At 35.3% G+C, this 17,039-nt stretch overlaps 1 protein-coding gene across 1 annotated transcript in view; it reads right to left on the minus strand.

The window, feature by feature from the left end:
- Satb2 (SATB homeobox 2) overlaps positions 1 to 17,039 on the minus strand; it is a 168,563-nt gene that overhangs the window by 64,726 nt on the left and 86,798 nt on the right. The window contains exon 7 of the mRNA XM_047545371.1: positions 7,294 to 7,766. Coding sequence (XP_047401327.1) covers positions 7,294 to 7,766 — 473 coding nt within the window. The remainder of the gene's footprint in view (positions 1 to 7,293; positions 7,767 to 17,039) is intronic.

A 17,039-nucleotide genomic window follows, 5' to 3' on the forward strand; every position in this document is an offset into this window, starting at 1 on the left:
CATACAGCTTTCTCACACATGGACTTTGATAAAAGTCTGGGAATGGGGTAACTCTGACTTTTATTTATTTATTTTTTATTAAACTAAAGAAGGAGCAAGATACCAAATTAGAGACCAACTGTTATAAAAGAATAGCACATTTTGCAAAACACATCTGTGCTTCCACGGAAAACATGTTTCTAATTGGCTCAGCAGAACTACCTGAGATACAAGATGAACCTGAAAATTTTTTGAGTTATGCCATGCCCTACTGGGGGAAGGGGAGGAGCAATTCACTCCATTAATAACAATCGTGGTAGAAGTCTTCTTTTCAAATGATGCAAACTTCTCCTTGATGGCTCCTTGGGTAAGGATGCTTCCTGTGCTCTGCCACCAAGGAAAAGGGCAGGCAGTGCAGACAGGGCGTGAGGATCACACCTAATTTCCCTTTTCTGGCATTCTAATGCTCCCATTCACACGTGGCAGCACATCCGTTCCACTGGATTTAGCCTAGTTTGGATCAAAGCTTCCTCTACTTCATTTAACAGATTTGTTCAGATGGAAGGTCTCAGAGGAGAAACGATGTTAGTAAGTGGGGATTTCTGAACATATGAATATGTAGGTCATTGGATTTTTAAATAAATTAGAGAATAGTTTATCTATTAAGGAAGATTCGCTGTACATATTTTATGAAACATTGCTCATTATAGGTCAGTGGACATCAGTAATATTAAGTCTTTTAAAATACTGTCACAAGACTTTTCATACTGGCATAAGCCTGTGATTAATTTTTTTTAAGTCCATATTGTAACAAGAGGCAAAACAATGCCTAAGATTAGGATTCATAAACACACTCAAAATGCAAAGATAGAAACACAGTACCAACCAACTTATTTCATGTCCATAGACCTATTAAGTGAAAGTATGTCAACACAAAGACAAATTCAGGATATAGACAAAAAAGAAAGAGTATGGGAAAAAATTAAACCTGACAGAGCTCTGGTCCTATTGCCCTCTGAAATTATTACTTCAGAGACACCATCTGTACCCCTGACAAAGAAAAGGAGACTGGGTGGAGTCAAGGAGAAAAGCTACTCTGAAACTCACATGATGACATAAGTCACCATTCAAACTTAGTAAGGATAGTTTTCATTCAAGTCAACTCTTTTTTTTTTTTTTATTGTAAACAAATGGGATACATGTTTTTTCTCTGTACATGGAGTCAAGGCATATCATTTGTGTAATCATAAATTTACGTAGGGTAATGTTGTTTGATTCACTCTGTTATTTTTCCCTTCCCCCCACCCCTTCCTCAAGTCAACTCTTAAGGCCTCATATCTCATGTCTGTTTCTGTCTCAATCTCACTTATATTCATTCATATTCTACCCTTCACACACAAACACATTCAGTATCCCTAAGTCAGTAGTCAGTGTGGACAATATCAATAGCCATTCAATGAACTGTAGAGATACAGGTTTAAAATAATAGTAGTGATAATATTTTCAAAGTGAAACATTCTATACTAGTCCCATAATAGCAAATAGCTTTTGTTTTGTGAAAAGAATGAGTATGAGACTGATAAAATTGAAGGTTTCGTTTTGTTTTTTTGTACTGGGGATTGAACTCAGCAGCACTCTATCACAGAGCTATGTCCCCAGTCCTTTATTATTTTTGAGACTGGAGCTTGCTAAGGTAAGTCTGACCTTAAACTTGCATTCTCCTACTTCAGCCTCCTGAATTGATGGAATAACAGTTATGTGCCAGTGCACCCAGCTTAATGGAGATATGCTTTATTCAAACTACTACTGGCATGATATGACTAATGTCATTTAGGTTAGCAATGATATGGACCATGTTTTTATCTGGAATAAAAAAACAGATCATGAAATAAAGATTCCCATGCAAGTGATTTGTTAAGTCAGGGCTTCCAAGGGAAACTGGTGAGAGACAAGAAATGGAAGAAATATTAGCAAAGTCCCAGACACAGCCTGATTCTTCAGAGGGCTCTGGAGAGGCAGAGCAGTCCCTACTACAGTAGGTAAGGGAGCTGGCTGTCATGTTCCTATACCATCAGACCACTGTCTAACTAAGCATTTCCAGCTCTCTGCCAATGTGAGCAAAGCAAAATCAAGTTACCCAAGGAAAGTCCTTTAAATGAAATGCCCAAGAACAGATAGAAGCTTTCAGAAATGAAAGCTTAGGGTAGGGCATCAAAAACAGAGCAGGGATGTTGTGCACCTCAGCCTCCTCTGTTGTACAACCATTGCATCTCGCTTAGTGACCACACATGAAAGTGCTTAGAAATGAATCATAGGACTGCCTGAATATTAATGACCAGATCAGAAAACACCTTATCACTTTCACCCTACTGTTCTCCTGGGGTCCTGTTTGCCATGGCATGAAAAGTCAGGCTAACAATTTATTTTAAAAAGACTTGTAAAGATGTGGTGCTTTGCAGCACTCCACACCAGAAACCAGAATTACATTATTTCTCATGCCCACACCAGAGTACACATCCCAGCATTCCATGACTTCAAATAAAGTCATGAAGCTATATCTCTTGCTCAGAACAAGTGGCACAATTTTTATGTTCTTAGCATAGACAGTAAATGTTTTTGTTAACAGAGAAAAGTAGGAAAAAATAACCCACAGTAATAAAAGAATCAGATTGCCCAAAGTTTGTCTCTGACTCTAGCAGTGGCCATTACCTTGTCATGAAGCATGGGTGGGACACCATTTCATTAAACAAATTCACTTTATGCTTTTTAAAGACATATTTATTAAAATTCAGTAAAAACAAGCTTTTGGAATTATAGTACTTAATGTTATTTTACCTCATCAAATGGTACTGTGGCAATGATTCTGCCATATATAGCAACTAGTTCTATGAAAAGCTGGCATTTTCAAATGCTATTTATTATGAATTTTAATTTTTCATCTAGAATTCTTAAACATGAGAAATAAGGCAGATAAGGTATTTTATTTCCAATTCTAGTTGTATTTATAAATATTTGCATATGATTTTAGTTTATATACACATATACAAGCTAGATTTCTTCTTGGTGAAAATCACCAAGTACACATTCAGGAACTAACTGTAGGGTGATAAAATGTATTTATTTGCTTTATTATTGAATTTTATAATAAATTAGTACTAAAGATCGTGAACTATTTATGGAAAACATTCAAGTATATGTGGATATGCTACATATTAGTAAAGCAACTAAGTCTAAATCTGATATCAGCTTTAGGTGTCCATCGAATGAGTGTAAAAGTCTGATTGTAATGCTCTGAGCAAAAAAAAGTTAAGATTCTTTTCTATCCCAAGATTAACAACTCATCTATGTTATCTGTAACATTAATTTTTTTATTAAAACTGAGAAATTATTATATCACTCATAAATGTCTGAGTCTACTCAAAAATGCTTCACCATTTGAAAAATCCGCGGTTGGTTTCGTGGGACATAGTACACCATATATTCCATTTAACAACGCTTCTGGTAAAACCAGCTGCCCAATCTTGCTGTTAGTGACTACAGTACACATAGCAAAAACAATCTGCCTGCTGACCTCCTGCTCAAGTTCAAACTATGTCATTCTGTCAATACCATCTACCTTGATTAGGCTGGGCTTTATACACAACAGGTTATGATCCCAGAGGGATGAAAAGCTTTCCCAAATTAAAAGCAGAATTTTAAAAGGAAATACTCATACATTCCTATGCAGTTTCCATTTGATATCCTCAAGGCTGGCCCAGGAACTCAAGCTCATGTTGATTGAAAGTGAATGTTTCTTTCTGGGTGTAGCCATCTTGCAAATTTAATGGAAGGAGGAAAATAATAAAATGTGTTCCATGCTTCAATTAGACATTTTATAACTTGGCACTTCAAAGATGGCAATGCCAAAGAAAAATCATTAATCCATAAAAAGAGACAAAATGGACTATGCAGAAGACAGACAGACCTCCAGGAATCCAGTGCTTTGGCCAAGCATACCCTCTCACCAAGATTGTCTGTCTTTGGTCTTGCCTCATTGTGAGTCTTCTCTCATGCTTCATGCTATTTGGATAAAATATATACTGTATTTGCTTCTAAAACCCAAAGTAATACAACCATGCTTTCAATTTTATCCTTAGTCAAAGGAGCTGTATACATAACCAGGCAATAAAATGTTGGCTAGGCATGAAATGCCTATTCATGCACATGCATGATAAATGAAAGAACACACACACAGAAAGAACTGCAAAATACAGTCAAAAGATGTATCCTTCCGATTTGTATTTTGCCATAGTTTGCAACAGACTTGCTCCAAATGACCAGAGTCTTTCATAAACCCAGTCCAGAGAAAACTGTAGACACACAAGTACTGTAGTCTAAGCACTTTAACTCACATGAGTAAAGTGATAGAGCAATGTTTGGAACATTCATGGCTCTCCCAAAGCTCTGAACTCATTTTCAAGTGAAGTGAACTGTCTGTCACTGATAGAATGCATAAATTAGCTAAGAGCCAAAGGAGCAAGAGATTCCACCACTCTTTGTCCCCCCCGTATACCTAAAATGTCAGTATCAAACCTCAAACTATCCCTGTTTCTTCCTTGTTCCCAGTCCAGCAGTTCCAGCATTGCTGAACATTGTTACCCAGCCACAATTTCGGGGTCCATCACTAGTTCATGCAAATTAAACCAAGACCCAAACTACCCCACAAATACTTTGATCTCAAATTGACTTTTTGCAAGCTGTCCACCTGCTTTTAGTCTCCTTTGCAACACCAAATTTTAGAAAATGTGGTCTGCTTCTATATCCTCAACACGCAGTTACTCCTTGACTCCTAAATCCCGGTTCCTTTCTCTATTACTGTCAGGAAGCTATATTGTGAAATTTGCCAAAGACTTCTCCCAACCAATGGTCAAATCTTATGGAGCTGTTTTGAGCTTCTCCTTTATGGACTTTCCACACATGAACAGTCTCCTGGAAACTCTACTTATGTGTTCTCTGCTCTCACCACTATCTCCCCATTCAACCTCCACCTGCCCCAGATCTGCTGGCATTTCTTCTGTCTCTCTTATTGGTGCTGTTTGTTGGCGATAGGCCTCCCCCTTCCATCTCCTGATTCCTTAAATTCTGGGTTTTGTGGAAATTCTTCTACTTTCTTACTCTACCCCTGAAAACTCTTATTAGCTCTAAACTCCCATTTTCAAGGACGGTTGCAAACCTTCAGAAGTCTGCTAACATTTTAAAGTCGAAATAACCCAATCCAAAACAATCACCTTACTCCAACCAATCTTTCAATGTCCTTCTTAATTCTCTTAATACTATACCTTTATTCTCAGTCACCAGGCTCCAACTTTGGCATTATCACTACTCCTTCCCTCTTTACCCATTCACACACTTTCTGTGAATTTTATTTCCACGATGTCTTGACTCTCAACTCTACTCCACTGCCACCAGCCTAACTCAAAACTTCACCACATTTCAGTTGGATACTTAATGGCAGCCTTCTAAATGATATTCCTATCATCTGTTTTCATAAGAAAGGGGGAAAAAAAAACCTTCCCAATATCTAATTCTGGTTACTGTATCATAGAATACTCCTACATAATACCTTCAAGAGTTTTAAGTTCCTAAAGATCAAAGTTCTTAGTATGACCCTGTTCCCCTTACCATCTTTAAGTTTTATAATCTATCTTTATTATAAACTATCAACTATTCTCACATTTAAAAAAATTTTTTTATCTTTTAATTTTTTACAGACTGCATTGTGATTCATTGTATACAAATGGGGTACATCATTTCATTTCTGTGGATGTACATGATGTAGATTCATACCATTTGTGTAATCATACATGTACATAGGGTAATGATGTCTGTCTCATTCCACCATTTTTCATACTCCCTCCCTCTCATTTCCTTCTACATAATCTAAAGTTCCCCCATTCTTCTCTCACTCCCCACTCCCTATTCCCACATTTGTTGACTCAACATTTTCTCATGAATCTCCTTAAATACTCTTCTTCTCCATCTTTGCCTATTCAATTGAATTTATTTTTCAAGATTTAACACCCCAGCAATCTAATACTCTAGAAAGTTGTTTACATGTGTTCAGCCATGATCTTTTTTATCTTTGTATCTGCACAGAAAGAAGCTTGCTGTCTCACATTTAGTAGGATGGCTAAACTTTAGCCTACAGTGTTCTTGAAGACTTATTACATTTGTTCTGGAATCTTAGAAGTATTTCTCAACCCCAACTCACCATGAACCCCCTACTGTGGTCTTGGCTTACTCTATCCTGTGTTGTTTGACATACTTTACATTTTATATAGCTATCTGGTTACATTTTGTCCTATTAAACAAGTAGGTCTCTGAGGCTAAGCACTTTTACTTTTTCATTACTCATATACAGGTTAGATTAGTCGTTTTCAAAGTGAGGCTCCTAAGCTAGTAGCATCAGTATCACCTTGAACCTTATTAGAAATAAAAATGTGGCGGGGGGTCCTACCACAGACTTAACTGAATCAGAAACCCTGGAGTGGGCCTGTAAATGTGTTTTAACAGCCCTCCAGGTGATTTTAATGCGTGGAACAATTGGGACAGTATTTCATGACCAAAGGATAATTTATCAAATTATATGTGTTCTGAAATGCATAAAATTTTTGAAGAGGTAAAGAATAATTAAGAACCTCAGATTAAAAACAATCTTTCAAGTAAATGGCTCTCAATAAGACAAGATATGTATGAGTAAATTGTTTACCTTTTATCATTTAATATTGTATTGTCATATATCCTTCTAAGACATTAAAAAATATGGGCAAATAATCTATTATCAGTATCTTAAATCTAACTTGTACATTTTGAAGGGTTTATAAAAATTAGAGAAATTATGACATAATGACACTCTTTTTATAAAATTCAACAGAAGATAAACAATAGATTAGGCATGCATAAATAGTTTTACAATGCATCTAAAAACAAAAAACAAGGGAATAATAATCACAGAATTCAAGATCAAGGTTACATACAGGGACAAGTAGATGGAGAGGCAAGGAGGAGCATAAACATAGACCCAAGTCATTAGGAATATTCTGGGTCCTCAGAAGGGTAGTAGACTCACAGTAAGTTCACAGATGTTCATTACAGTTCTGAAATTAATTAATTAAGGTCATGCATGGATCAATGGTGATATTTCAAGACCAAAGGAATATTAACAAAATTATATGCACTCTGATATGCATATAAAGAGATAAAGAATTAAGATACCTCACAAATCTATTCCTAGTATTATTCTTAACCACCAATTATGATGAATGTTAACTGTACCTGTGTGCGGTTGAATGCCACTCTTGCAAAGACAGCTTGGGACACACTGGCCCTCTTCAGCTCATCTCTGACTTGCTGGTAGATATCTGGAGAGACTTCCACAGAAGAGTTGGTTGGCTCTGGCTTAACTGCTCTAGGAATTGGTGGATGGTTCAGGAACTGCTGGTTGATGGCTTGAGGATGCTGGTGAGCCAGGAGCCGACTAACGGCAATCTGTTGGTTTATCAGATGGGCCATGGCTATTTGTTGCCTGACAAGTTGTGGACTGAGCTGTGGGGAAAGAAGACCAGGGCTCATGATGGGCTGTAATGCGGGCACTTGATTTCGGATTGGAGTACTGTGGTGGATTTGGCTATGAGGAGACTGTTCGTTGGTTTTCCCCAGGGATGCCAGCTGGTTCATATTTGGTAAATGCATTGGACGCTGGCCCAGAACACAATAGTCTGAAAGGTTTTCTCGTTCCACTCTTTCCACTGTTAAGAGATAAAAGTGATAATTCATGTTACTTGCGTTGTTAAACTTATTGTAAATATATGGAGTATTGAACTATCATATTTTGATACATTCATGATACAAACATTTATTCAAAGCTGGAAGCTCGGGCTGGGAATATAGCTCAGTTGGTAGAGTGGTTGCCTTGCAAGCACAAGGCCCTGGGTTCAATCCCCAGCACCTCAAAAAAAAAAAAAAAAAAAAAGCTGGAAGCTCTAGAGTAAAAGTATTATTTTTTTCCAGCAAAGTGCTACAATAATTGATTTTTTTCATAGAAGATATGAAAGTAATAGTATTTGTTACTTTAACTTTCTTAAAGCTTCAAAAGTAAGCACGTAATTGAATATCCAAGACAGAAACCATTAGCCATTTTAAATCCTAAATTCTCTCATATTCCCAAGCTCTATCGTCTCCCTCCTGCCCAATTCTCAGTAATAAATAACTAGTTATTCTTATCTTTTGTAATTCATGATCAATGGTATAGTACACAGTTCCCAGGAATGACAAGAACAAAAATCTTTTCTCAATTATCTTGTAACAAAAATCTCAAATACTGTTATATAACTATGAATATTTTCATAGAAAATGTCTACTGTATAGTAAACCCATTTACCTCATTTGCTATTGTTTTTATAGGAATGTTTCTTTAAGAAAGGAATTTTTCTGTGATTGTAATATGCACTGAGATTAAGAAAGAAATTTCACAAGATTAATAATAGCACCTTGACTTGTCATTCAATAAGGTGCTCCCAAGACTGTGCCAAGTGAAATAAGCCAAACTCAGAAACTCAAAGGTCAAATGTTTATTCTCATATGCAGAAGCTAGAGTAAAATAAAGAAAAGGGGAGGGAAGGATAGGCTAACATAAAGAACCAATCAAATATAAATTAATAGGAAAAGGAAGTCTAGTAGAGTAGAGGAAGGAGATTAGGAGGAGGGAGGAGGATGGGAGGGAATACTGGGAGGGAAAAGAGGGGGATCATGAACTGAAATCAATTTCCATGCATGTACGAATTTGTCATGATTAACCCAACAACTAGTTGTAACTATAAAGCTCTAATAAAAATAAATAAAGAGTCTTACAGTAAAAATTAAATCAATAAGTTTCTCCCCTTATTCTGGTTATCTATTACATGTTATTATACTTTTCTAAATATTTAAAGATTAATCTTGGAAAAGAAAAGACAAAATAATGTATCATAGATGTACAAATATAAGCCAATTATTTTCTTCCCCCAAGTTTACTTCTCAGGACAACAGGGTCATTTCCTAGGAAAATCCTTATCTAAGTGTTATATTACTATTTTATTGTCTAATATAAAGTTTTATTTGGAGAAAATATGTTGGGTTATAATAATGCCATTATCATTGGTGTTGCTTATATGTGTAATCTAACCAAATCTGTTTTTGAGAGCAAATTTCAATAGTTATTATTTCTTACAATTCCAAATGTCAGATATGATTATACAAAAGACTATTAAAGATAACCTTAAGAGGCAATGTTTTGGGTGGTTACATGCAGGAGATCAAAAGGATTCACCTGCAGGACAAACTTTTTAAAAATAACTGTCCCTCTATTATGCAAATGGCATTTGCAGTTTGGCACAGTTTCTAGTGATAGAATAGTATTTTTCCAAAAAAAAAAAAAAAATACTGAGGTTCGAAATATTTAGGCAGAAATTATGTGTGTTGGAAAAAATGGGTGAGATGACTCAAAACAGAAGATTCAGTAGTGACAAAATACTGATACCATATCACAAGTGAAGAATTTGAATAAAATCAATCAATGAACTGTAAGGGTGAAAAAAACTAGTATTTCTAAATTAGTATCTTATGTAATATGTGATTTTAAAATATGTATGCGGAAGTAAATTATGTTAAAAATATAGATAGGTGACTATTTTATCCACATGTCTAAGTTTTATATATTTAAAATTTCTCATTGAGGAAAGAGGTGAATTCCCATATCTTGGAATCACAATATACTTAGATTTATACAGTATTTTTTCCTCCTTTAAAAAAAACTGACTTTTTGCTTAACTTTCCAATGAACTCCCAAATAAGTCAAAAGTTTACCTCAAAATTCTTTTAGGGTTCAATTTCTAACTTAATCCTTTCAGTGTAATTCATTTAGTTTACATATCACCTTTTCTTCATAAGGTTCAAGGTAAACAAATTATTTTAATCTTCTCCTCCAAAAGCATACATTTTCCAATCATTATATTAATTAAACTTTAAAGTACATAGTCTTAAAACCAAACCCAGCAAATGGTTAGGGGCCTTCAGATAAGGTAATCTAATACAGTCTCATTGAACAAGAATTACTATTATAATTTCCTTATTGAAAGAAGATGTAAAGAAACCATGAGCTGCTTCCAGAGTAAAGTCATACTTTATAGACAGAAACCCTGGCTTCAGATAAACACTTGATTCACTTGTATTTGCCTGTTTTTTAATTCAAAGTAAAGAGATGAATTTGATATTAAAATGTATATCTTCATAACATAGTTGAATAGTTTGCTACTTAAAAATCATAGATCTATCTCTTCTCTTACAGAATGCATGCTTTGACCAAAGGCTAATTTTTTAAATTTTCATTTTTCAAAAATTTGATTACATTTGAGGGAGTTTACATTCTTGAGATACATCTAAAATAACATCACAACAACAAAAACTCCATTCCATAGATCTAGTCATAATTGTGCATACAATTAAAGGTAAATGTCAGAGTTCCATGAAACCTATATGAACTGGTGCAATAAGATTCAGAATAATAATGTAGTAAGGCTTATGAATAATAATTACTCCTATCTTTATAAGTTCCTGGGTTCTTTTAACTTAATATAGTTAAGAACTGTGGCTGTGGAAATATCCTTAGAGATGGGTGGTAACACCATGAAGGATTGACTACTTCATAAACCTCAACAAAGGAGCATGCATGCAAGTGCTACCCATCCAGGTAAGTAACAGCCCGAGAACTGCCTGCAGAGGAACCAGGGGGAGTGAGAGAAAGCCTGACCAGTAAAAGGAAACAACTACTTCCTTAGCTTGGCCAGTTTTGCTTTTCTTGTATTATCATTTCTTCCAGTTTTATGAAAATTTTGAATTTTCACATGATCTCTCCTAATTTTTATGTGTTGGCAAGTAAATTCACTTTCAAAGTACAACACAAGCCAAACATTTCTGATAACTAAATCCAGTCCATGGGCTACCAGGTTCTAAAATTCCACCTAACAAACTAACAACACCCCTTATGATTTTTAGTCCCTGACACCTTTACCAATAAAAGCCAGAGTTTTTCACTTCTAAAATACATAGGAGGGAGAAAAAATCATCAGCCCAACTTTAAGAATGCCTAAGGATCAAATATTCATCAACTAGCTGCACCTCCGCTGACCAAGGCAGCATACAGTTTCAGTAATGGTTTGCACAGATTTTGCCTAATCTGAGAAACCTTCTCATTTATTTCTAGCTGGCACTCTTATAAAAATAACATCAGAATGATATTTTTAGCCTCTTAAGTTACAGCAGGTGAAATACCAGTGCTCTTAAAATAAAATAAAATAAAATAAAATAAAATAAAATAAAATAAAATAAAATAAAATAAAAAGAAGAAAGAAAGCATCAAAATGTGCCAGACTCCCCATCCCCAATTGAAATGAAGCCTGGACATTGCTACTTCTTTTCCTCTTTTTCTTCCTTCCCTTCCTCCATTCCTGCTTTTCTTTTTTTCTTCCTCTTTTCCCCGCTATCACTTCCTTCTTCCTAAATAATTTGATAGTCATCACCATGACTGAAGCACAGAATCCACTGTAGCACCTGGATTTGTTTCTGTTTTTTCACTGTCATGGAAAACCTCATGTTAATTCTGCCTGAAACTAAACCAAGACAGTATCCTGGTTCTGAGGCCCAGTGAGTCCCTGCAATGCTCAGCAATAGATCACAAATGGTCAAAAACACTGAAGGATAAAAAGCTATGTTCCCATTCACAATGGGAAGCACCCCAAATAAAGTCAACAGGCTGAAAGAAACGTGAAAAACACAACTGCTTCCAGGGCTTTTAATCAGAGCTGCGTTTTCATTCACAGTGAGCCTGATTCAGCTGTGGCCAGCTCCTGCAGGAGAAAGTTGGAGTGGAAAGTGCTGGAAAGTCCCCAGAGAGGACACAGCTTGGGAAACTCTCAAGGAAAGGGGGCCTGCAATGCTTCTAGGCCTAGTAGCTGCAAGGCTTTTTGTAGCAACTTCCAGCCTCTGAGAAAGGCTCCCAGCCTAGCAGCCTTGTAGGCAAATGGTTAAATCTGGAGATTGTTCAGCCTTCTGCAAAAATCAGAGTTCCAAAGGCACCTCCAGATTGCTTTAAGCTTTCTATGTCTGTGTGAAAACTGCAGAGAATGGACCACCATTATCTAACCACTCCCCTCCTGTCCCATTTACCTTCAAAGTAGGTAGAGCTTTGTAACTGGGATTAGATTCCCTGGGGCTCCGATAGCCCACCTAGTTCTAAGACTTGAAACCAAGAGTACCCTAAAACCATTAGCTATTCAGATACCCATGATTGATGGTCATTCACAAAGTTACACACATCCTCAGGGATTTATCTGCATTATAATTTAAAAAGACATTTGATCCAAAAACCTTTTTTTTAATTTATTTCAAACAATTTTACTGTCCAGGAAATCAAACCAACTATTTATTTTAAATATTGCAAATCCCCGATACATAGTTACATATTTTAAGTTATTGCAAAAACATTTTCAACACACACACACACACACACACACACACACACACAGTATTGTATGCCAATATTCTGAATATTCTGGCACTTAACTCATTTTATTGCAAATTCTTTATTGAAGTTTGGGGTAAATATCTTTTCAGCTGTCAGGAAAGATGTATGGCTACAAACAGAGACTCATGGCTGAACTGACAGGATTTGAATACCAGCACTACAGTTTTGGGAGATATGTAACCCTGGCAGGTTACTTAACATCCCTGTGCCTTAGTTTTTTCATATATAAAGTGTGGATCAATAATTTTTACTACCATAAAGGAGAATCATACAGATTAAATGACTTAATGTGAGTCAACACTTAGAATGCACAACACGCATAATTCAGGTCTGTGCTACATCAGAGATGCTCAAGGTGTGATCCTTCAGTGTTGGTAACACCTGGAAAGGAAGTCTAGAAATACTAATTCAAGGGGCACAAATCCAAATCTTTTAGGGTTCTTATGTGTGCTAAGATTCCAAGTGATTCTTAGGTACACTAAAGTTTGAGAATCAATGTGCTATGTCACCTTTGCTTTTATATTATCCTTTCAAATTATTCCAGATGCCTTTAACTGCCAGGTGATTTTTATGTATGCTAAAGTTTGAGAATCATTACACTGTATTATCTTTGCTTTTATGTTGCTATCTTTTGAGATTATACCAGATACAATTGATATAGTCCATTTTTCTCTAATTCCTAAATATACTAAAGATTTAATCTTACTGAATTTTAACTATATTATAAATGTAGCTAAGCATTTTTTTTTTTAATTTCTCTATAACTTCCGAAGAAGCATTGATTGGAACTGGTGTTAAAAGACTATTCAAGAGCCGACCCTACTTTAATGTATGAGCTTCCCTGGGCTTCATTCTTGCCTTTGGAAAATTATTATTTCAGAATTCTAAGAGTAAAGTATAGATGATCAGTAGTATTTTGTGAAAGATCTTTGTTGAAGTGATAAGTTTTAGAAATATTTGTATAATTATGATTAACAGATAAAGCATCACATTCCAAAAGTTTTTATTAAGATATTCTGGCCAATGTCTATGGTCTCCCAAAAGATCATCTAAGGAATTGCAAACTTTTCTTCTGGTTTAAGTAACTATGCCATGTTATATCATCACTTTTGAAAATAAATCCCTACACTTTATCTCATTATCAGAATGGAATCATATGTCTCATGATACATGCAAGAACATGTTGCTATTCATTTTCTCTAAAGTTTGAAATTTCACATTTGATCTGGGCATGGTAGTGCACAAGGCTCAGGAGGCTGAGGTAGGAGGATTGTGAGTTTAAAGGCAGCCTTAGTAAAAGTAAGGCACTAAGCAACTTAGTGAGACCTGTCTCTAAACAAAATACAAAATAGGCCTTGGGATGTGGCTCAGTGGTCGAGTGCCTCTGAGTTCAATAATCCCTAGTACCCCCCACAAAAAAAGTTTGTATGTGGATCTTTGAAAATAGGCAATCGAATAGATAAGAACTGAAATGATATCTCCAACAACTTTTGAAATTAAATTTATAGAAATATATAGTTTTGTTTCAAAACAATGTGAATAATTCAAAATAATGAGGATCTATATATATATCATATATATATGATATATATATACCCTACATTTATATCAACCAACAGAGAGAAGGAAAGCATTCGTTGTATTTGTAAAGGCAACATTTAATGACTTGCTTTTGACTTTCCAGGGAATGTGGAGGCCTTAAAAATGCCCTAATTTTAAATGTACACACACACACACACACACACACACACACACACAATTATTTTTCCTCTTCAATTTAGTGCTTTCCTCAGTTAAATTTCATTATTTTTATAACATTTAATATCAATGCTATGCAAAGTAGACATAATAAAATTTCAATGCTCAAAATATACTCGTGACTTTAGTGCCCCAAAGTATAGTTTCTGAGGAGGATTTATGAGCAAAAAGAAGAGCATCTAATTGGCACAAATATTTGTCAATCACAGAAAGACAGCACGGGATAGGTGGAAAGAAGAGCAAATAGGTATTTCTATCATCTGGGTTCTAATTGGGTGATTCTGGGGATTACCTGTAATTGGTTTTATAGTCACCTTCTAGGTTAGTAACCAAATACCATGTTAAATAGCATTACTGCTAGTATTTTCAAAACAATTCTCAGAATACTTGTTTCTTGATTCTTAAGCAAGAATGTAAGACTTCCTAAGACATCTCTCTTTGAGAAAATCTGCATTACAACAAGCACAACACTAGTTTGTGTGGAGGTAATGACAATAGTAGTTGTAGTGTTAATGGTCTTGCAACTTTATCAAATACCGCTAAAAAGATAGCTAATGTTTCCAAAACTATGATCCTCATGTTTTAATGTAAACCTTAACATAGTAGATTTTATGAAATAGTCCCTGGAGTTTGTCCATAGTCATAATGTGTGGAAAGTAATGAATTGGGTAAAAGGCTATATGCATTGAGAAATTTACAGAATCTCAGGGCCTATGGATTTTTCTTTAAGCCATTAAGACGCTTATGCAAATGTAAATGGATTAGCATGAATGAGTGCTAATGGATTCCTTAATAAGATAACACTCTAGTATTCCCCAGAACCTCTCTTGGAAACCCTGGCTGAAAGAATATAAGCCAAAAAAACAAAAAAACAAAAAACAGCAGAAGTTCTCTGTAACTCCTTCAACCTCAGAAAGTCATCTATAAGTGGTTATTGTGGTAAGAAAGACAACAGGTTTGCATTTGGCACTCTTGGTAGGAAACCTGCCAATCATATCAGTAATTTTGAATAGGTACCCAAACCTTTGAGCATAAATATCAATCTTGAGCATTTGATTGCCTTAGATTTCCAAATCTCTACCCTTCATTCCCTGCCTGCTCTCCCACTCCAAGCCCCAACACCTTGAAGACCAATTTTAAAGATAATGAGACTGTCCAACATCAGAGAAGTTTAAAAAACTTCTTAAGGTCAAAAATCTGTCAACTGTAGATAATATTTATGGGTATTTAAAATGAATAGGGCTACTAGCTCTAGCCTTATAAATAGAAAAAACAAATCACATGGCCAATGAAAATGGTTCTTTGGGGTGGGTCGGTTGGTTTGTTTTTATCATTCTCTACATAACTCAAAGTCAAACTCTCAGGGCATGAATGTTTCACAAGTACTTCTTAATGAATATCCTTTAGTAAAAAGAAAAAAAAAAGCTTTCTTTAAGTGCAGGAATTTTCATATCTGTAAACTAATACACCTCTTTCAAGAGGCATTGGCATTTTGGGAACCATCAAGCCCTACCATTTACATAACAGCTAAGGCAGGGAGTTTAACCCTTCTATACATTGTTGTTATTTAACTCCTACAACTTTATGACCCAGCTGTTAACATCCCCACCTTATTGAAGAGGCTGAAGTTCAGAAAAACTGAAGTCACAAACCTTAAAGGTAAATGCAGAATTAAAAGAAAAAAACTTAAACCTGTGTTTTTAGGATACTAAAGCCTGTGTTCCACTGCTTAAGCTAAGCTTACCAAGTTGGGATACAAGGCCACTAATAGTTTAACGTTTGAGTCAGGATCAAATTACTTCCTTGCAAACCAATTCTGCTTTTTGTTTGTATGTGTGCACACACATAAGCATATGATATGTACATGCATGTGTAACATGATAGATGGATGAGTTATCTAAATAGTAAGATCTCAAACTGAGATCTCCACTCATACATATGCTCACACGTATACACAATATATATACACACACATATATATCTCTACTTGTGAATCATTCTGATGTGACAAAGTGAGAAGGTTGGTCAATTCTAAACTGTATGAAACCACTGATTTCTCAAATTGAATCACCTAATCACTAACAGGATCATTCACATTTTTGTATAATTCATATGAAAAATATTTATTAAACAACTGCTATATGCCAAGAGTGATGGCAGCTCCTAGAGATACAGTACTGGATAATATTAGCTTTAAAAAAAATAAAAATCTTCCATCTATATTTTTGATTCAGACAATTTAACTATTTGGTACATGCTTGTGGGCCTATAATATCTGCCTATGATTTAAAGTGCATTTCTATTTGATAATAAAATACCTACTTTGTTAGTTTACTAGCAATTCATTCTACTCATCTGTAACAGAAATATACACTAATTGTTTTTGTTTTCACATATTCTCCCTGCTACACACACACACACATTTTTTCCCACCTGTCAAGAAAGCCTTGTCCTACACTGAATGTTAGCAGCACAAAATCCCAACCAACTGATGAAATACACAAAGCACACAACAAAGAGCTTTGGCAAGTGCTTTACAAATTCTATGAAAAAAGAGTTTTTCTTTAAAACAGGTAGCCAACGATAAATAAAATGTGGTAAACGTACTCCTAGAACATGGCAATAGCTTGAGAATCTCAGGCAATCCCAACAAATTCACCAATGATTGAATTATATGAAACTGGCAATCTACAACAAGTTTGAC

The sequence above is a fragment of the Sciurus carolinensis genome, chromosome 3, assembly GCF_902686445.1.
Source record: "Sciurus carolinensis chromosome 3, mSciCar1.2, whole genome shotgun sequence".
Lineage (NCBI taxonomy): Eukaryota > Metazoa > Chordata > Mammalia > Rodentia > Sciuridae > Sciurus > Sciurus carolinensis.